The sequence below is a fragment of the Meleagris gallopavo genome, chromosome 21, assembly GCF_000146605.3.
Source record: "Meleagris gallopavo isolate NT-WF06-2002-E0010 breed Aviagen turkey brand Nicholas breeding stock chromosome 21, Turkey_5.1, whole genome shotgun sequence".
Classification (NCBI taxonomy): domain Eukaryota; kingdom Metazoa; phylum Chordata; class Aves; order Galliformes; family Phasianidae; genus Meleagris; species Meleagris gallopavo.
In genome coordinates, this window is record NC_015031.2 from 9,322,027 (window position 1) to 9,343,793 (window position 21,767).

General features: G+C 46.2%; 1 protein-coding gene across 4 annotated transcripts; it reads left to right on the forward strand.

Moving 5' to 3' along the window:
* The first annotated feature begins 6 nt into the window (after positions 1 to 6).
* On the forward strand, positions 7 to 20,698 carry LOC104913964 (EF-hand calcium-binding domain-containing protein 5-like). 4 transcript variants are annotated; one of them, XR_002121032.1, is made up of 16 exons: positions 7 to 1,536; positions 2,619 to 2,672; positions 2,767 to 3,073; positions 5,665 to 6,240; positions 8,190 to 8,346; positions 8,941 to 9,004; positions 10,353 to 10,420; positions 13,788 to 13,943; positions 16,601 to 16,700; positions 17,346 to 17,626; positions 17,857 to 17,998; positions 18,207 to 18,275; positions 18,402 to 18,491; positions 18,888 to 19,102; positions 19,263 to 19,340; positions 20,267 to 20,343. XR_002121032.1 is itself a non-coding variant. In XM_019622049.2 (16 exons), the coding sequence occupies exons 5-16, from the start codon at positions 5,675 to 5,677 to the stop codon at positions 20,444 to 20,446; spliced, it is 2,088 nt and encodes a 695-aa protein (XP_019477594.1). In that variant the 5' UTR covers positions 7 to 1,536; positions 2,619 to 2,672; positions 2,767 to 2,802; positions 2,937 to 3,073; positions 5,665 to 5,674; the 3' UTR covers positions 20,447 to 20,698. The 4 variants fall into 4 exon arrangements, 3 of the variants coding, with proteins under 3 accessions (XP_019477594.1, XP_031412334.1, XP_019477595.1); XM_019622049.2 differs by lacking the exon at positions 19,263 to 19,340 and having other exon boundaries at positions 2,767 to 2,802; positions 2,937 to 3,073; positions 20,267 to 20,698; XM_031556474.1 differs by lacking the exon at positions 19,263 to 19,340 and having other exon boundaries at positions 20,267 to 20,698.
* Positions 20,699 to 21,767: the final 1,069 nt, after the last annotated feature.

Here is a 21,767-nt window from a genome sequence, read left to right on the forward strand (position 1 = left end):
CTGTTGCGGTGCCGGCGTGCGTGAGGGAGCGCGTGCCGACACCGCCTGGGGCGGAGTGCTCTGAGTACTGGAAACGGCTTGTAATTCTTCTTTATAATTCAGCGTCCAAGCAAAAAGCTCGTCTGATAAGCGCACGTGATATCTGAAGCATTAAAGTATGCCCAGAGCGCAATATTGCCGGGCAGTTTGGGGTCTGAGACAAAGGCGCGATGCTTTCAAGCCCAGGGGAGCCCACATCGCCCCTAAGCGCCCTGAGAGCAGGTGGCAGCGAGCTGGGGTCGGCTGTGCTCCCGGTCACAGCAGGAGCACGAGAGGGGGTGGCCTTAAGCTGCACCAGAGGAGGTCAGGCTGGGTACTGGAGAGGTGATGGAGCGTCACGGGGAGCTGGGGGGGATCTCCGTCCTTGGAGCGCTGAGGAGCCGTGGGGATGTGGCACTGAGGGCAGCGGGCATGGTGGGGTGGGGTGGGGATCTGAAAGCTCCTTTCCAACTGGAACGGCTCTGTGATTTGACGTGGGGTCTCAGCCTGGTGCTCCCAACCCACCAGCTGCCTTGCATCTGATGGGAGCTCTGCGCCCGGCCAGCACGAGCCATTCTAAGCACGGGGTAGCACAGGCTCTCCTTTACCCAGACCGTAGATTAAATCCTATCCAATATTCTGAGCACTTGGTTCACAGCGTTTGCAGGTTGGAAGGGCCGTCAGGCCTCATACACCCCCATACATCCAAACAGCGTCAGGGGGTCCCGCCCCGCAGCCCTGCAGTCAGGCTCTGCCGGGCCGCCTGGCGCCCCCTGGCGGCTGTGCGGTGCTGCGGCGGAGCTGCGCTCCCGAGGGGTGTTACAGCCAGGTGGGCTGCTGGGAGAAATTCCAGCTTTAGTTTCAACAGAACTTCTTTCACATCAGTAGTTGCTACTTCCCCCTGGAATTATCTCCACAAAGTATGCTTCTGTGACTGTATTAATATAATACAGGCATATAATTTTTGTTTCGTTCTTACCCAGTTCAGGAAAGAGCAGAAGTGAAACATGTCACGGATCAGCAATGTAACAGAGCATATGGGATCCCTTTTGTTCTCAGTAACTCTAAAGATCATTTAGATTTGCTGCTATATATGCTTAATCACATATGATGTTTGTTATCCGCGTTATTTTTTCTCCCTGATTTGTTCCCTGTGAAACAGAAGAAGTACATCATCCTATGGGAAAACACTTCTTCCTCTCAGCTAAAAATGACCCTGCAGGGCCCTTTGCAGGCAGCACTGGGAAGGTGAGAAGCACAGACAGCAGTGCTCGGCGGTTGCTTCTGTGCAGGAAGCTGAGCAGAAGATTCCTTGCCATGCATGTGCCAGGCCACGCTGCTGCAAAGCCTTTGCTGTCCTTTTCAGCAGGGGCAGGACTCACAGCTGAGGGTGGGGAAGGTTTTCTGCTCTATCATATGACAATATAGCTCTGCTTCAAGGCGTGCATCTTCTGTTCTGTGCAGGTTTGGCTGAGTGCAGGGATTGCTGTTTCATTCCTCATTTTGAGAAATAATCAGGTGAGGATTACTATCAAGAAATAATTATTTAAACCAGCTTCCAAAATAGACTTTTGTGTAATATTCAGATATGGGGGGTTGGACTCGATGATCTCTAGAGGTCCCTTCCAACCCATACAACTCCGTGCTGTGATCATACAGCTCTTGCAGGTATTTGAACAGTGAACAGTTTTAAAATGCATCCACCACAAGTAAATAATAGAGCTACCATCTACAGTTAGCTAAAGGTCAAACGTATCAGTTATTAGCTGCAGTAATCACAGTTTGCAATGCTTCTTTGAGCCATTAGAAAGGTGTAATTTGCATGTGCTTTTCAGCAGCAGCATTTAGATGTGAAGGAGGCTGCTCCAAGCAGATGGATTCTGACTGAACAGAGCCATGGCGGGGCACAGCGGGGCTGTGCAGGCAGGCGGTTGGGAGCTGTGGCCGTGTTGTGCCCTGTGCTGATAGCATGGTGCTCAGTGCCTGGGCTCACAGCATCCTCTGAGGGATGTGGGGCTGTAGGTGGGCTGGGTTTCTGGAATTGCCTGTTTTCTTCAACATGCTGCGAGCATTTCCCTGCCCAACGTGACTTATTGTTACCGAGTGATGGGGCTTTCATTGCTCAATCTTGGCATCAGCTGCACGAGGCAACAGAATGCTTCCAAAATGTGTATCTTAAACAGAAAAACAAAACAAAACAAAACAAAAAAGACAGAAGCGGCAATTCCAGCGAAACATCTGTGATGACATATTCAGCCCATTATTTTGTCAACAGTGCAAGTATTTGATGGCATAATAAAAGGATACACTTTGCTTAGCGAAAACATTGTCAGATAGCAGCCAAGTTAAATAGGGGGCAATTAAAAGTTTGCTTAACCCACGGGATCCCACTTCCAGAAACACACGGAGCCATTGGGATCCCACCTTCCATTTGTATTTGCAAGCTCTTGTTTGGGGGTTAAAAAAGCTTTAAGAAAAGAGAGTATTTTTTTAATGGATGTTTCATAGGAAAAAAAAAGTAGATGTGTAAGTTGATTATAATAGCAACAAATTGCGAACTGCAAAGGTGAATTCATCGTGCTGTTCTTCATCTCTCTCAGATTTTCACATGTTTTCCTTGCAAGCGCTGGACTTAACAGACCTTGAATGTGAAGGTAAACCTGTCACCGGGCACCTGTGGATTCTCCTTCTGCCTGTTTGTGCTCGCAGTGCTCCCTGTTGCTATTCAGAGCCCTGTTCTGTTTTCAGCTGTGTGACACAAGGCGCTGAGTTCAGCACAGGAGGGTAAGTTGGCCTGCCAAAGCCAAAAGACAGCCTGCAGCAATTCCGAGTGGTGGGTGAGACATAGCAACCCTTGGGATCATTGCTTAGCAACTGCAAACACACCGAGGAGTAAACCTCACTGTCCGGATCTGCAGCAGGCCTGAGAAGTCCCTGTTTCACCTTGAGATCTCTCATGCTTGAGAACTGATGGGCAGCTATTTGATTCCTGTTCGTTTGCAAAGCCACTCTGAAAGCAGGAAGAATAAAGTCTGTTTTGATACCTGCTCTAAAGGTAAGGAAAACGGTTCTTCAGAGCTTCAGAAAAGAAAAGAGAAAAAGAAAGCCTTTGTTTCATGATCAGATATGAAAAGGGTAAAAGGGTGTTGGGCTCCTTGTGATGGCTGAGATACGCACGGAGCACTTGAGCAAAAGTCAAAGCTATTTCTGAGCATCAGAGATTGGACTGATTTTGAAAGGGTTTCTGTAACCCAAACATCTCCAAAATATTTACCTGAACAAACTTTAGTCCTTCCTGGCCCTATCCCACCACTCAGAATGCCCTAGCAGAGGAACAGCGAAACCACACACGCCTGATTTATGAGCAGGTTTGGGTTTTGTACAGAAGATGGAGAGGTAATCGTTTTGTACCTGCAGGGTTTGCAGCAGGAACACCTCTCTCCCAGCCAAGGAGCTGGGAAGTGGCATCCTACTAAATAATGAAACGCTTATCTTGCCTTCAGCTTCAGCAAAGGCTTGCAGAAAACTTTATATCACATTTCAAATGTCCTATGTGTTCCTAAACCTGGTCTGTGTGCACTGTTCTTACGTTATTCGGACCGTCAAGCCTCCACTTAGAAACATCATAGCACTCGAGAGCTCTGTGTCCGACGGGCCAAATTCTCAATGTAAATGTAACTGATGTAAATCAGCCTTGAAGTTTATCAGCTGATAACTCCTTCCAACAAGCAGGAGTTTATCTCTGTAATCACTGAGCAGCTCCAAGTTTTAGGGATTGATCCTGGCAGCCTTTTGTCGTTTATTTTAAATTCCATGCTGTGTGTGTGCACTTCCATACCTTCACAGCTGGATTTATCTGCTCTGCACTGCAGCCATCAGCGCAGCCCCGTGTGCCCTGTTCCCCTCTTGGGGTTAAGCCAATGCTGTGGGACTGAGATAGAACAGCTGCACTTCGGTTCTTCTGTTGTTCAGAGGCGCTTCATAAACATTTACTAACCCACAAAATCATCCTAACAAATAGTTGAGAGCGATGTAGGGAATACATTTGTCATCACTGAGAACGAGGCACCCCCTACAGCAGAGTGCCTTTGCTATTTTAACATTGTGCAGAATCTGAGGAGCAGTTTCATAAATGATGTCAAAAAATAACTGCAAGAACAGTTTATTTTGGCACAACAAAACCAGTGGACTTGGAATGCGAGCAGAACATTTGGTTAACACCCTGCTTAGAAGCAGGAGGAGTCTGGTTTCACAGCTCATTGAGAGAAACCCACCTAAGCAAGGAATGATTTGACAGGGTTGACAGGTTTCCTTTGCTACCCTTATAAATCTGCACTCCCTCTACACTTTGTGCCCTTTGGTGGCAAAACCAGCCGCCATTCTCCCAGCACTGTGTGGGTCAGGCAGGCAGCCCAACCATAAATCCATCCCACTCCCCAGCAGGTAATCAGCATTGCAAACAAATTACCAGGAGATGCCACCGAGCCCATCTAGAAACAGACATAGAAATGTAATGCTGTAAAGCATTCTACCTACCTACCCCAGCAATATTTGGCTTCAGATGGTGGTTATGAGCCAGGAGGTCATCCTATTAGCAATTATGTTTGGGTGCCAGGAGGGCTGTAGATCACATTTATGTGTTTCCTGGAAGGTTGAACTCTCTTCAGAGAACAGCTACAGATGCTTAAATACGTAGAGCAAAACTGAGCAAAAGCAGTGGTGTTTTTATGGATACTGAAAGGCCTCTGTGAAAAAGGAATATTGTGGCAGCAAGTTCAGAGCAGGGTTTCATCTTTAATTTGGAAGGGCATCAGTTTGGCTGTCTGTTAGTGTCAGTTTGGCTGTTAGTGTCACCCTGCCCTTGCTGTTGCTGAACACTGAGGTGGGTTGCTGTTTTTTTGTTTTGTTGGTGATTTGGCTGTAAATCATGTGGTTAAGCCCCACTGTGCTCCATTCCATTTGTGTGAGCCCCGCTGCAGATGCAGCCTGTTATGTTTGGAGACACACAGCAGTCGTTTCCAAACTGTGCCCTGTGAGCAGCTCAGTTCCTTCCTGGTATTTCACAACATTAATGTTTTGAGAAAAAAGTGATGGAGTTGGGAAACTGTGACAAAAAATGTCTGCGATTCTATAAATCTGCCTTTTACAAAACAGCTACAAGGTGAAGTGCTTGTGAAGAGCCTCACTGCAGAGCCGCACTCTGGGTTCCCTTTCCCAAAGCATCCAGAAGAAAAACAGCTGCAGAAGTTGCCATTAAGTGGGAACCCACTGGTTAGAATGGGGAGAGACTTCTGAGCAGTGTCCAGCCCTTGGTTTCTGACTCCCCAAGTGAACTGGAATTAATCTCTTCCCTCTTGAGTCTCAGTTTCTTCTCCTATAAAAGAGGAACAGTTATTTAGCTCAGTCTCCAAGGGCTGTTGTGATACATAATTAATCTTTATAAATCATTCACTAATCTTTGAAGTAAAGGGGTTGTATTTAAGAGTACAAAGCAGCATAAGAGAACAGAAAAGGCACGTAGGAACAGAGTGTTGGTTAATAAAGCTATAGGTTGGTTAGTAAAGCTATAGGTTTTCTGAGCGTGCCACTTGCCAGGACACTGCTGCATCTTTTGGCATCACATAACATATTTCTTTTGTGTCTCAGTTGTTGGTGTATGGCTGCTCAGCCAGAAGAAATGGCCCAAGCTGGAGGTCTGAAGCATCCCAAAGCTGGAGATAAATGTGTGACTGCCTCAGAAATGGAGAGAAACCAGGGGGGTGCTGAGCTGCCATGTCTCAGTGATCACGCTCCGTGGAAAGAGTGCTTTTATGAAAAGGTGCAGCAGAGGTCCCTGAGTCTGCAGGAGGCGAAGGTGAAGATGATTCGTGCAGAAAAGGCAAAAGAAGAAAAGAAAAAAAAGCGAGAGCCCTGTGATGGGCTGTGCCAGGACTGGTTCAGTAATGAGAAGGAGTCCCTGGATGCTCGCACCTATTTGACTGACAAACTGCTACCAACGTTAATCCCAGGAGTGGAAAACCTGTTAATGAAAGTAGGAAGGAAGGACGTGCTCGCACCAGCCATGGGGCATGCCAAATTTGACCCCATTACTTTTCTTGCAGAATATCTGATGAGACATAACCCTCAGTATGACACCTGCACCAAACCAGGCCCCTACCTGAGGGGTCTGAATGCGGTCACAGAGGAGCTCAAAAGAGAGATCCCAGATACGGCATCGGAGAGGTGAGAGACCTGGAAGTGTGAGAGCCCACGGGATCACAGCTGCCGTGCTGGTCTGTGCTTCACAAAAGGTGTGGTATGGCAGAATGAGCCGTGTTGAGATGGCAGTTGTCTCCCTGTTATAAACATGGGAAGCAGAACAAACAGAACATGTCACAGAGATCAGAACAGCAGTCATTCCTGTCTAGGGCCATATTCTGCCCTTTGCGAGTATATAATTCCCCTTTAGACTCTATCTTAATTACATACGTGGAGTGTAAACTACTTCCAAGCCAGCCTAGGTTAGTGACAGCAGCTTTTAGGTACAGTGTCAGTAAGTATCAAAGGTTTATGGACTCTTTCACACCGTTTTTTTCCAAAGTTCTCCCAGACTCAATTAACATGACTGCATTAGGTGAATGATAATGCTCTCATTTTAATTGCTCTTTTTATATAGAAACGTAGAAGTGAATGCTGTGTTTGTAGATGACCCATTGGTGACTGAGAATGATGTTGAAATTACTCATTCACTCCCAGATCACCTGCAGCTGTGTTTGTGTGTAATGACTCCTGTGTGAATGGCTCTCTTCTATTTGCATGAATAGTACATGGAGCTTGAAAATTGGTTTCGGGGTTTTGGTGTCAGGAATTAGGGAAGTAAAATGTTGACATGCCTTATGCATAGTCTCTACATGAAGATAATTAAAGCTGCCAGTATTGTAATGAATAAAATAGTATGTTAAATATCTCTCTCTACCTCTCTGAGTTTCTGTCTCCCTGCATTTCTACTCCACATCAGTTACAGCTCATAGGAACACGCCCCATATGAATGAACTAAAGCAGTGTGATGAGTGCCATGCAGTCACTTACCTCCTTGTTGCCTACAGATAAACGTAACTGATTTATCACGGTACACATAACAATTTTTTTTTTATTTTTTCTTTTATTTCTGGAGATTCAGATTGCAAAGTATTGGCTACCCGTGCCATGTCTTTGACCTTATCTCGTTACGTTGTGTGTAGTTGGAGACAGATTCTCTGTAGCTGTGGGAGGTTCAGAACTGCTGCAGAGGAAGCGTGGTTCAAGGGCTGCAATCTCTGCCAAGGGGGTTTATGTAGCAATAGCTGTCGCAGGCTTTGCATATCAGCTGGTTGTAGTATCATGGGATTTGCATTCTCAGTAGCTCAGGATTTACATATTTGTGATGGCTGTATTGAGGAATTTGCATAGGATTCTCAAACCACAGCAGTGCAGAGGATTGTATGTAGCACTGAGACTCCTGGCGTGAGTCACTGGCTTTCTAAGCAGGAAGAAAATGTTAGCAGAGAAATGCCAGTTTGGGCTCAAAATCTCTCACATAAGCACTAGTAAGATGAAGAGTGAAATTCTGGCTGCAGAGAAGCCCCTGAAGCCTTGGCACTACCTTCAACACAGGCAGATTTCACTGCAGATTCCTTTCTGAAGCTTACCAGTCCTTCCTCGGGCTTCTCTCCTTAACTACAGCCTGACTGGGAATCAAAGAATGAGGGAGAACAGATGGGAGAAAATCCTTATCTAAATGGACGGATACCTTAAAGCAGAGACTGTATTTTGGTCGGGGATGGGAGTCCTTCAGTCTGAGTCAGCCGTCCTTGTGTGGGAGTCAGGCGGCTGTCTCCATGAAGGAACATGTTTCATTCTGCACTGAGAACACCCTCACCACCATCATCTCCTACTTGCTGGAAATGCCTGACTCTGAGCTGAGCTCTCTTTAAAATTACAGGATTTATTAACTCTCTCTTGAAACTGCATCAACTGAGAGAGTTGTACCCCAAATCTCGAGTGATGCTTTGGACATAAATGTGCATTTACTAAAAGGACAAGAATTTCGCTAACATATTTCCTTTCTTTTTATTCTTCAGGAGTGGTTTAATCTCTCTTCTTTAAGCTGGTGTATGATGGTATTGTCTAAATCGTATTCTTATGTCCTACAGGCTGGCCAGGATGAAGTCTGAGGCAAAAACCAAACGTAAGGAAAGAGAGCAGGCAGACAGTATGAAGTGCCAGCAGAAAGAGATGAGAAAAGCAGCGCTGGCAACTCAGTTCAAAGAATGGACAACGGATGTCAGTGGCAGAATACCAGTTGCACTGGTAACCAGGCTTGATATTTGGTAACACACTGCTATGGTCGTCCGGGTGGGAGGAAGGGCGAGCTGGTGATGGTGCAGTCTGCCCTGCAGATGGCACTTTGCAATGGAGGGTGGGTAGTGATCCTGACGTCCCTTGGGTCAGGGTGCAGGTTGGTGTCTGACACCTCACCAAGTCACAGGAGAACGCAGAAAGGTTGCAGTGCATTCCCTGCAGATGTAGCCAGATGCACCTGCAGGTACAGGGCAGCCAGCCTTGCTCTCCTCTGGGCCCAATTACATCTTCTTTCTGGCCCTATGACTCGTACAGATCGACACCAGAGCTCATAAGAGATGAGATTTGAACTCATCTTAATGATCTCTTGGAACAAGCATCCTTCTTCCAAGTCACACGAGCCCTGTAGGAAATTGCCCTGTGTTTACATGCACAGCAACGTAAACAAAGCCTACATTTAGCAGGGCCTTCCCATGTGAAGTAAGAAGCATGGCTGCCCCATACAGCTGTCCCACATGGCTGATTACTCAGCATGCTTTACTTCAGCATTTGCCAGCCGTTGTCTGCATGAAGCAGCCCTCTGACTGTTACCTTGATTTCTAGATTCAGAGTGCACTGAAGATTTTTCTGGATGTCTGTGCTTCTACTCCCATAGACGCAAGAAAAGGTAAATTTCTGATGTGTCTTCTTTAGTTTTATATTAAATACTGATGGAGTTGTTTAGGGGAAAACGATGAAGCTTGCTTCGCATCGCACCAAGGAGCATGTCTTGTCTAGCTGCTATCTTTCCCAATCCCAACACAGGGGCCTCTGTATCAGCACAGAAAGGTTTTCCATAATTCCCATCCCATTTATAGCTCACACTTGACCTCTCTGAATAATGATGACTGGATAGATAGAGCCAGGAATATTGAAGTGGCAACATTCAGCCTGCTGCCAGCCCTTTGCAAAGATAGCCCATAATGATCATCAATGATAACAAATCTGCCTTTGCTGGAAGCAGGGCATTTCCAGAGGGTATTTCTGCTTGCTGGTGAAGTAACCTCTGCCACAAGCTCGCCCCGCTCAGTCCTTTCTAATTAACGAACTGCTCCTCTGAGCAATCATCCTATATGGGCAGAGCATGGTGTGAATGCCAAACAGAGCCTTAATGCTTCTGGTGCAGAGTTCTCCAGTGCAAACAGATCCTGGGACGCAGAGCTGAGAAGGAGGTTGCTGTCTGGGTGCTGGCTCTGCAGACACAAGAGGTGCTTCATGTTATATTCACTGATACGATGCTTCATTTCTCTGTATTTAATTTAATTGCACTCCCAGTATATATATTAACGGAACACTAAACTTTGTTTTATAGTTCAATAAAGATGTGGTACAATTTAGGAGTGTCTTAAGCAACAAAAGGTAAATGCATTCCATGGCAAATGCTCTCATTACCCCTGATGTATTGTGGGATAAAAAACAGGAAAATGATCCCAACAGAAATAGCGTGTTGGTCTCAAAGGCCTCAGTCAGAAATCTGTGCAGATGTTTGATATCTTCTCAGTTCCTTCAGCAGCCCACCAGCAGATAGTTTTGAATATCATCGTTGGTAAAATGTTTCCTACAGAGCTATTTGGGAAAATCACTGTGATTTTCACACTCCACTCTTGTGAAGCAGAACTGATGTCCCCAAAACGTTCGGGCATTTTCATCTGTTAAAACTAATTTCTTTCCTCACATAATTGGTGGTAACTGCTGTTAAAATGGTTGAAATTGCACCAACATCTGTCAAGAATAAATACAAACACACTGTTCTGAATAGGGAAGTGCAGATTCCCAGCAGGAGAACTATTCTCAGTAAGAACCAGATTTAGATAGCCTCTCTGCAGCCAGATCCTTCACATCCTTGTCACTTCCAGCTGCCCCAAATGCACGTAGTCCAACATGAGAAGTTAATGCAGCATACTGCATGCAAAGATGTGTGTACGATGCAAAGCACAAACCTTCCGAACCAACATCCCTTCATTTTTTGCTTGCAGCCTGTGAGAGGAAGCTGGAAATCACAGACATGTGGGGGGAAAACGTAAATGCTGATGAATTCATAGAGGTAAGAAATGGAAAGAAGGGTTTCTGATCAGAAGGTGATGTTCACCCCAAGGCAGTACTGTTTCCCTATGGACAGCTGAGTGAGTGAAGAGCTTTGGTTTTCTGCAGCACCCCTGGTAACTGATTAGGGTCTAAGAAATTAGGACAATTCGTCTTCCATCTCCATCCTCTGCTGTCACAACGCTTTCATCCAGGCCAGCATCAGAGGCACCATTTGCTTTCCTCAGCCCTGCAGCTTGTGCCACTGCTGGGCAGTTATCCTAACAGCAGTGGTTTTCAGAACACCCCTCTCAACCCCTTTTCCGAGCTCCCAAACCTACTGCCACCTGTACGCTGCGAGGACATGCACTGTGATCTCCTCCTGAAGTCACATTTTGCAATGGCTGCACGAGAGAGTTGTGGTATATGTGCCCATATAACCAATTAGCCTGAGGTAATTAACGCAGTCCCCGAAGTATAATTATTTCTGATGAAACTCTGCAAGCCATAGGAAACCCTCATGAGTGATGAGAAGCTCTGTGTTTTCAGCCCTGAACTGGCCTGAACCCTAACCAGGCTGTAACGAATGGCTGAAGGCTGTGTGAAGGATAACCAGGTTGACAAACAGGCAGTTGTAAAATCAAAAGCTGTCACTGAGAAACATCAGAAGCGTGTCTGTAACTTTCCAAAGCCACTGAAAGTGTCACCTCATTACTCCACTCTTCATCGGTCTGAAAACAACCGAATCAGTTCCAGCTAAATTATTGCAAAGCTTTCCAGGCCAGGGCTTCACCCACCATTTCTCCCTGTGACAGAGCTGCATTTCACAGCTGGGTTATTAAACTTGGGAGAAGAAGTTTGGGGTGGAAATGATGACAGCCTGCAGTACAGCAGTGCTGGTGGATGCTGTTATGGTAATTAAAAACAGGGCACAAAGCTGTGCAGATGAGTCTCCTGCAGCCATGTGTGATTTTTTGTGCTTTCTTTGCTCTCAGGAGATTCACACATTCAGCATTTTGCACAGAGATACATTTTTATGATAGCTTGTTGATGGCTTTTTTAAGCACGAAGTGAGGTATTTTTAAATGTAACCTCGGAATAACTGCATTTAATTAGGGATCTTTGTGGATAATGGGAGCCCAGAGAATTGCTTTCTGTTACGGAAGCGCGGCGTCGATGCATAACCTCGATGGAACGTGTATAGCACTGAATGAACCAACATCAGAAAAATGCTTTCAAGTATTTTTTGTCTGCCCATTATTTTAACTCAATGAAAGATAGGAGACCAGAGAGGAGACGTACAATAGGCACAGGCTGCCTGATGTACCAGGCGTTGTCCTCAGAGCACATCCTGTGCTCCTTCTTCCATCTGGTCTTGATGGAACCAAGTGATGGGTTTTCATGGCTTCCCTCAGGAAACGCAGCACAGCCACAGATCTTGTCTTCAGCACATGCTGTCCCCAGTCCTCAGCCACTGTCTGCCTTTGCATCACCCAGGCTAAGGGCTGCTCCCTCCCCACGCCACTCTTTGGCCTTTTCATGTGTGGAAGGCATTGCTTTTTAATGGTACTTAACATGAATTGGCCTTTTTACTTCTTCTTCCTTGAATTCAGTGCAGCTTTTGGTCACTTACAGGCTGTTAGAAACTCTGGACAGACCTCATACACTTGATTTACTTATCTGTAAATGTGAAGTTCAGCATGCAGAACTTCCAGCGCTCTGACACCAAGGGAAATGCTCACATAGCTTCATGGGGTCCAAATCAGGCTTTGCAGGTGAGGTTATTCTTCATGAGTGCACATGGCTTGCTCAGTTCCCATTGAGATCAGTAGGAACAAAAAGCAAAACATCATTGATATTGATGATAGTGCATTGACAGTGCAGCCTCACACTGGATAGCAGTAAGGAGGCGTGAGCTTTCTTCTGAGGAGTGCCAGAATCTCTTGGTTAATAATGAACAAACGTGCATTGATCACATATACAATATTTCACCCTCCAGAGTGCTCAGCACACATCAGCTAAGGAAAGCTTGCAGCTCCACAACAGTTCCTCCTGCCCCCACAGCCCAACAGACTCTTCTAAGAAACGTTCTGAGGAGCTGTCAGACAGCAGAATTAATACACAAGGCTCTGTGTGTGTCACCAGGATGACATACCAAGCAACGCACTGCTTTCCAACTGCCTCCCCATAGAATCACTGGCACAGGGCTCCGGGCTGCAGCTCTGTCAGTGCACACAGCCCCAGCTCCATCACCTCTCCTCCAGTCCTCCATGCCCTTCCTTTTGTGCTGAGATGCAGGAAGAGCTCACACTGCATCAGGAGCCATTCTTTGCCCCCAGCCGCCCTTCAGGCTGTGGGCTGCTGCTCTTCTGCTCTTTCTCTGCTCCCATCTATTTGGATATTATGCAGTACAGACACGAATAATACTACAAATATTAATATTTCAGGTTGGTGATGCCTCTGTGGCGTTTCAACAAGCTCAGGGTGCTCTGGCACCAACAAGCTCAGGGTGCTTTGGCACCAACAAGCTCAGGGTGCTCTGGCACTTACGTCAAGTATCCGTGGTGTAAAAACAGGCTAAGGAGAAACATTGTGTGTTCTGCACATTCTTCTCTTTCCCTTCCCCACCACTGCAGCCCAGCAACCTGCTGTAGTAATTCAGCTCAGGGTTTGGGGCTGTGGTTTGCTCTGATGGCTGTCATTATTTATGTCACACACACCACATTTTTAGAACCATACTGTTTTTGCTCATAAAAACCACATGGCTATAAATCCAAAGTGTTAAAATGTCTCCAAGGCTGGAGCTCAAAATAAATCTCAAGTCGGCAGTACTCCCTGTGTCAGAGGGTTCGGATGGCAGCAGGCTCATATGCAAGAAGTTCTTTCCTTCTCTTACTGTGTCCAGAGCGCTCCTCCAAACACTGCAGTGATGGGCAGTGGTCAGTTGTGGCATTAGGGACCTCAGTGAATGTCAGATTGCAAAAACGAATGGCTCAGCGTGCCTTGTTGGGAGTGAAGTCAGGAGCACTAACTGTTGCAGAAAGCTCAGAGAATGTGCCTCCTGCCTCCTGAGGTGTCCTGTCTGAGGCACTGATGCTCCACAGGAGGGATTCTGATGTGGTTGCTAATCCCTGAGCCAGGAAAGGAGCTGCTCGACATGCCTCACACAGCAGCGTGTTGGGCTTGTTGGGAGAACAGTGCTGCTTCTGCAGGGAAGAACAAAGCGAGCAGTGCAGTGCCCGTGCTCTGAGTTTGCATCACATTGGCAGACTGGTCTACTAACAAAGTCCTGTACTCTTCATTACAGGTGATAGATTCTGAAGAGTTGAACCAATGGTGAAAATGCTTGGGGGATGCCAATGACTTACACTACTGCTTTCTCTCCATAGTGTGTCCATTCCTACACGGAGAACTTTCCAAATGATGCATTCCAAGAGGTCCTGAAGCATCTCAGTCAGTGTACTGCTGACTTCCAAGAAGCCATCAGGAGTGATACATGCAGGCAGATGTTTATTGATCTCTTCCTACATTGTGATCGTGGACAGGTAAGCAAAGCAGCTCCCAACCTGATTTCACTGCTCCCACTTTGATATTTCTCTGGGTCACTGCATTTTTGTGGTTTGTTCCTCCAAAAATTTTGGCTACTGCACAGCAAACAGTTGCCGTTGTTCTGCAGTTCTCTCCTCTACATATATGGCATATTCCATTCCACTCCTCCAATAATCCTTACAGCTGTCCTACCCAGAACGGACGAATGTGCTCTACAATGTCATGCTGATAATGTCATTAGCTCCAAGAGAACAGAATCACAGAGCACATTTTGACACCAATGCTGTGCTTTAGAGAATGACAGCAAGCTGCTATTTCAGGATGAGGAAAGAAATGTGTCCATTACTCAGTCAGAAGACATTTCATTTTCCTATTGCTCTATCAATAGCTGAGCTGTGATGGATTCTCCTGGGCAGAGCAATGTATAAAACTGAGTCCCATTAACAACACGCATTCTGAAAGGTTCCCTTCTTCCCCTTTCATGTTTTAGTGTGACTTTCTTCCTGTTGCTTCTGTGGCAGCAATTCTCCACCCACAGAGGTGATAAATGATGCAAACTGACCCACGGACATGCACCATTCTCACTGTGACCCATCACCTGTAGCACCCACTCCGCAAAGCACAACAGAGCAGTTGTTTCAGCTCCTGATTTCCATTCATTCAGCAGCAGGCAGTTATTCCAGTCTGCATGGTGAGCATGGCTGGCCATCAGAGAGCTGCAATTAGGGCTGAGAAAGCAGTGTTTAAATTACACTCAGATTAGAAGGTACCCACATGCTTGTGATGATGATTTCGGATGCACGCATCCAGAAGGATGGCAGCTCAGTTGAACTGCCTGAGCTGTGCAGCAAGGCAGGACCTTCCCAAGGCAGTACCAAAACAGTCACCATTTTAATGCCCCCAAAGTACAACAAAGTCTGCCTTCTCACTACCTTTCCAAGTGCCCATCCCCACCTTGCTCACCAAGTTATGGTGGGGCTGAGGATACACACCTCGTGTTTCCAGAAAAGCAATCAGCAGTCAGACACCAACCTATCGCTCATTAAATGGCAAATCTGCTTTTGTCTGCATCAATAAAGGAATTACACGTGGATCAGAGAGCTGAGCTGAAAACAACCACAGATCATCATCTGTCAGCATCGAGGTGACAAGGAAAGGAGGTCAGCACACTCTCCATTCCCCACAGTTGGCACTGAAAGCAAAGCCAAGCTTTGGGCAGTTGTACAAACACAGATGGCCCGCTGTTATTTATAGTGGGCTTTGTACCTGTCCTGCTGATAAGCAAGTCAGTGCAAGGAGCTGGGATGCAGCAATCGTTCATTGGGCTCTTTTTAATAAGACTTTATTCATTGATTTACATCTTCTATAAAATGAAGCTTTGCATTAGTGCTGCCAGCCTCAAGGCAGCCACCAGATGATTGTGATAAGTGACAGCTGAAGAAATGTGAAGAGCAAATTAAGTGTGTATAATGGAAACATTGAATGTAGAATCCAAATATTTCAGAGTCATCAGGTAACATCCACATAAACGTTATATTTGTACATAGAATCATAGGATCACAGAGTCATTCAGGTTGGAAAAGATCTCTCAGATCTCTGTGTCCATCCCCACCATGCCCACTGACCACAGCCCTCAGTGCCACGTCCCACAGCTCTGGGACACCTCCAGGGATGGGGATCCCCCCTCCCTGTGCAGCTGTGCCACTGCAGCACCACTCTTTGGAGAAGAAATTTCCCCTAATATCCAACCTGAACCTCCCCTGGTACAACGTGAGGCCATTCCCTATTAAATAGATGTGTGTCTACTAAATAGATGCAAATTCAATGTGATGCATTCAATTGCAAGACAGAATTACAAGTCGGTAAGTCCTGCCCTTTTTCCTCTAAGAGCAAAATGTGAAAAGGAAATCAATAATTTGAAAGCAAAGCTACCTGCCACAAATAAACGGAAGCAAATCTGTTATCTAATTAACTACTGTAGCCCACTAATGGGAGGAAGATTACAAAGGTGGCAGGACGGAAATAATGACAACAGGAATTCATTGTAACGTGAAGCCTTGCAGTCATTTGCTTTACTTTTTAAATTCACAGTTTCCCGACTAGAAGTGGCCCCATTTCTTTGCCTTTTCTTGGTCTGATTGTCTGTACACACTCACTTTTAGCTGCAAGAATTTAATGAACTCTGTGTTTTCCTCTGCACTCACCTCTCCCAGCCCTGTGCTCAATTCCGCATGAATATCTGAAGGAAATTTGGGTGGTTGTCAGATCTGGGGGCTCATGATCTTCTCGGGCAGTCCAATGATGCTCCAAAGGAAGCAATGGGGCACAAAGCCAAACCTCAGTGCCATGCAGCACAATGGCAGTCCTTCCATGGTGCTCTCAGGCAATCCATTCCTGTCCTGAAAGCATCAGCTGTCATAGGATGTGCTTGCAAGTGTGTAACAAGTTCCAGATAAGCCCAGAGAAGCAATTTTTGTCCTTGTAAAATAAACAGACTTCTTTGAAACATGTTCCCATGTTCTGCTAATGGATAATGTTCCGTCATACACAGTTCTTAGCTAATATGTGATGCCTTTTAATGCTCCAAATGTCCACATGCGTCCCGAAAACCAGAGAAAGAAAGCAGAACAGTAACTGTCATCTCTCTGTCTAGGTTGGTGTCTTGGATAGACCCCAAATACTTGGCCTTCTGGAGCAGTTCTATGAGAGAAGCTCTGTGTGTGCCAGGAGGAGATTCTGCAACCCCAAAGAGTGTATGTGGGGTGTTTCAACTCTACAGCGTGAATTGGTCTTGTTAATATCCATTTATAAGTACGGTTGGGAATGGACCTAAATGGGCAGTGTGAGCTGTACACCATCATTTGCAGACGTTTTGCAAACTGTGATGCAATGCTCAGAAATACTGCAGCATCACAAACCTCTCCTTCCTCCGCCATTCCGTAGTGCTTCTCCTGAACAAATTCTTTCTTACTGGGGATTATTGGAAGTTAATGTTCTGTTTATACAAAAAACTTCTCTGGGAATTTAGAAGAATAAAGAAAAACCACAGAAAATGGTCTATGTGAAAGTAAGGTATTTTAAGATATTGGACATCAATTAACTGCTGGGATCAAATACATGGCAAATTGCAGCCTTCCTTTTTGCATGGAGAATTACAAAACCTGTTGCAAAAGAAACATGGAGTAAGAGGCAATAAGGAACAGTTCTCTGCAGGGAAGGATTATGCTTAAGTTTGGCTTTTCTGAGATGGATGTCTGCAGAAAATATTTTCACTCTTTGACATTACATTGTTTGTGAGGGAATGCCATTTATTTTGGTTGAGTTTTTGTTTTCTTGTGCAATCCTAGAGAACAAAAGCAGTGCAAGCCATCAACTCATCCATGTTGTTTCTGCGTTAGGGCCGATAGTTGATCTGCAAGAGGTCAGTCTGGAGGATCTGTGGGGAGACCTTGAGGACCTGGAAGATTATGAGGAACCCAGAGAAGTTTTGGGTTTGTCTCAACCAGAGATTTCTGAGGGAGAAGCTTTAGCACGTGAACCTGCAGGTGTTAACAGGCAAGGCAGTGATGGAACGAGCACCATCGTCAGAGGTCTTGTGGAACAAATGGATGTGAGTGAAACAGAGACTGGAGGAATTCCTAAGGAAGAAAACCAAGCAGCAGAATCAGGTGGTGCTGAGGTGAGAAAGGGAGGAGACAAACACTGATTTTGAACCTGGTGAATTTGGATGGAGATAGAATACACAGAGGCGCAATGTGTCCACAGGGGCAGGAGGGAGGAAGCAGAAGATGAAACTGAATCTGACAAACAGGCGGGGGACCAAAGTAGTCTGAAGATGCACCTGAAGCTACGAACAAGATGTCAAAAGACAAAGCTGTGGCAGACACTGATGTCATTGCTTCCAAACAGGACATTATGGCTGCAGAGGCCATGGAGGAACCTCCTGAAAGAAAAGAGGGTTTGACAAGGCAGCACAGCAACTGGTCTGAACAGCAGACAAGCTCAGGGACAGCACTGCAGGACAAGGACCGTCTGCAGGAGCCAGGTGAAGGTAAAGGCTTCTCCTTTGTTGTGCCAGACCTTAAACTTCAACATACATATTTTTCTTGGATCAACTACAAGAGCACATGCATGTGAGTGATTTCTGACCAGGCAAGCCTTTGGTATCTGCTCCGTGTGATGTTTTCCATCAGGGTTTCATCACCGGGAGCTCACACTGTACACTCTGGTTCACAGATGATTTGTTTTTAACACTGCAGGCCCAGCCCTCTCAGACGGACCGGGTTCTGCTGCAGCAGACAGCCAGGAGCGTGAGGAGCCATGGCCAGGTACTGCTCGTGTCAGATCTTCTCACCTACACAGTGTGTGTGTATGTAACAGCTCTCACAAAAGCTGTATCTTAGGTCTTTTTATAAATCTTCTGTCCTTACAGGCTGTATTTTGTCTTTCATCAGGTGACCTTCTCCCCTTCGATCTAAGCTACAGGCACGGAAGCCATGGAGAGAAAATTCCAGAGGACTGGGGCTGTGAGAACAGATTTCCAGGTATTTGGCCACAAAGCTGTGCTTTCACTGAGCACACAGTGACTGGCAGGGGCTGTGGGTGTGCTGTGAGCAAGAACACAAACACCAACTGCTGAAAGCTGACTGCAGGGTGGGACAGCAGCATAGTCTTAGTCCCACAAGGTGGGTCTCTCTTTCAGTTAACCCATATTCAGTGTTCTGCTCTAATTGTACAATAGTATCCATGCTAGACTGGAGCAAAAATCAAAGAATCTGAATGCATCAAGTGCAAACAGATCAAGGCCTTCAATCAGCACAGAGTCAGTCTGCACTCAGCCACACGGCTGGGAAGCACAGGGCTCAGGAGTGCTGCTGCCTTGCAGGCGGTGCAGCACAGCAGGCAGCTTGCTGTGACACACGGTGCTCACTGCCTTTCAGACCTCCGTCCCACCATGGCAGACATTCAGAGCCGCAGTGCTGCTCGTGTTGGGAGCCCCTTTGATGGAAGCTGCCTCAACCTGCCGCGCTTTGCTCAGCTCATGGAGACATTCCTCGGGGAAGGCATCGCTCTGCCTGCCGTGAAGGGGCTCATTGCGTTCATCAAAGAAGAATACAAACAGACCGAAGAGGAAAAAGTGAAACAACTAGAAAAGGTAAATGTTTATAAGTTTTGCTGGTTACGTGTTCACAAACAAAACCAAGCAAATGCCTGGAGACAACAACACAACCAACTTTTAATCTTGTGCTGGCAGAGCTATTCACTTACAGCCCTGCATTCTGCATTTCTTCTGCCCTGTTGTTTCCCATCCTCAGCCCTGAGCTCTAGCAGTGAGGACACATTCATCCTGTAAGAGGCTATCTGTTCTGGAGCTGGACCCAGTGACACAGCAGGTAGATGGTGAAGAGCTCAAAACATTCTGTTCTGCTTATTCATGTTCATGGCTGTCAAGAACCTGGTGTCTGACCTACTGCTCTGGCACGCACACATGAAATTATAGGTGTTCTGGGGGGGGCTTCGAGGCACCCCTCCAACATGCTGCTTTAGCTGAATGTGCACAGGTGTTTGAGAATGTGGGCATTTCTTTGTGTTTAAGTTACAAGGGGCTTTTGCTAAGTGTTGGAAAAACATACCTCCTTTCAGCAGCATTCTCATACTCAGCATCATGTACGTATATATATAAGTCCCTGTATTTTCTGTGGGCCTGTTTACAGTGTTTTCTCTAGCTGTGCCTTCCTCAGACCTCTCTCTGGTTTCCCTCTGTGCTGCTGACCTAATTTGGATGAGATATTGGATCTGACGGCTCCGCTGTCCTCACACAGAGCGCAGCACACTGCTGCTATTTCAGACACAATGCCACACAGTGCCATTTATCACCACACACTGCACCAAGGCTGGTGCCAAAGGAGAAACTGCATGTGCATTTCTTGGAGCCCACACACTTCAGGGCAGAACCAGGCAAAGAGCATGGAAATATACACCATCAAACCTTTGGGTACTGCTGGCAAGGCTCTGCTTAGTGCTTGCCATGGAGATGTTTGTGCTCTGGGAAATTCCCACTTGCCTGAGTTGGTCTCTTCTCTCATCCATAGGAAATGCCCCTCTGCAGTTCTGATTCTGCCAAGTAGAATTGAGCTGTCTGCTCCATTTAGTGCTTCCAAATATCTCCTGGGTTTAATAATTCATCTCTAAGCTGTCTGCTCATAGTTCTGCCCATAGGGGTTATGTGATCAACCCACTGCTACAGCTCCCATATTTGTGCAGATGTTGAGCATCGCTGTTGAGGAAGCACCAAACAGGAGCTCTTTCTCTGTTGTAGGCACATCTCATCTCTCGTTTGACCCGACGGGAACTGCTTCTGGAGGCACTTTTTGAAAAGTGGGACATCAATGCATCTGGGTTTCTGGAGATGAAAGAGGTGGAGGCTGCTATGAATACATTCAAGGAAGGAATGGAAAAAGAGGCTGTGAGGAAAGGTAAGGAAACAGCTCTGCTCTGAGAGGAGTCATACAGTGTCAACACAATAGGCCTTAAAGCATTCAAGGACAGTGCTAATGAATCTGTTGGCAAGCACCTGGAATGTTTTGGTTTTGCAAGCAGTCATAAGCACACAAGGCCTGATGTATAAAATGAAAAGGAACTGTTATCCTGACCTGCTTGTTAATGCACAGCTCCATCCCATCCTCTGCAGAACTCTCCAGGGAGAGTGGCTCTTAATCAGAGAGGTAGCCCAGCACTGTCACAGCATTGTGATGTGTTGAAAAATGGTACTGGCTGTAATATGGAGTGTATGTTCCTGAGACAGCAGTGAAAACAAACCGACCAAGCAACAAAAACCCTAAAGCCTTCAGGCTTCATGCTTTTAGTCTAGCCTATGTTATCCTGCTATTTTTAATAGATATATTTTTACTACAGAGTCCATACAAGGGCTCATGTGGTGTTCAGTAATCCATACTCTTGCTCAGTTCTTATGAATGAGTCAGTAACTCCAAGTCTCACTTCACTATTAGTCCAGTAATGTTGGTCCTTGACAGAGGCCTGGGGCAGCCAGAAGTGCAGCAGGTTCACCCAGCCCTGTCCAGCATCTTCATACATGGGCATCACTGAAATACCATATTAGCAATCAAGAACATGTCTGTATGTGTGCCTGGGTGGAGTGGACAGGTTTATTCACCTCCACGCACGTCTGCATGTTGCTCGCTCCACCACACACTGTTGAAAAGGCCTCATTTTGGCAGGCAGCAAAATCTCTGCATTCTTTTGCTGATTCCAGCAGCTGCTGGGATGGGCAGCACACCGTCCTGCTCTTAATTACCCCCAGGCTGCACAGCCACAGAAGGAAATGGTGCTGCACAGCTCTTCTGCATTTGCAGCATGCCAGAACGTGCCTCCAGGAGCACAGAGGGACACAGTGCCTTCCTCAAAAGCCTTATAAACTAAAGGGACAAATAGATATTATAGCAAAATCAAGACCACCTAGAAGCAACAGAAAGCCGTTTGCAGCAGCTCTGACATCACCTCCTGAAGGCATCATGGAGCAAACTGGTTTGGAGGAGGGGCTCACAGACATTGCAGTTTCGTGGATGAAAGTGGGTGGAACTATCTGATTTTCTTTCTCAGTGAAAAGTGTAACCTTACAGATGGAATGGGGAAACAATTCAGTGCGCTGTGCTTCAGTAGAGGAAGAGCTGATCAGCTTCACGTGTATTTCTTCATCTCTTTTGTCATAGAGGAGAAAGTGGAGGTCAAAATCCAAACATATTTACACCGTCAGTGAATTCTCCATCTTAGTTCTGTCAGTAAATCAGAAATCACATGGA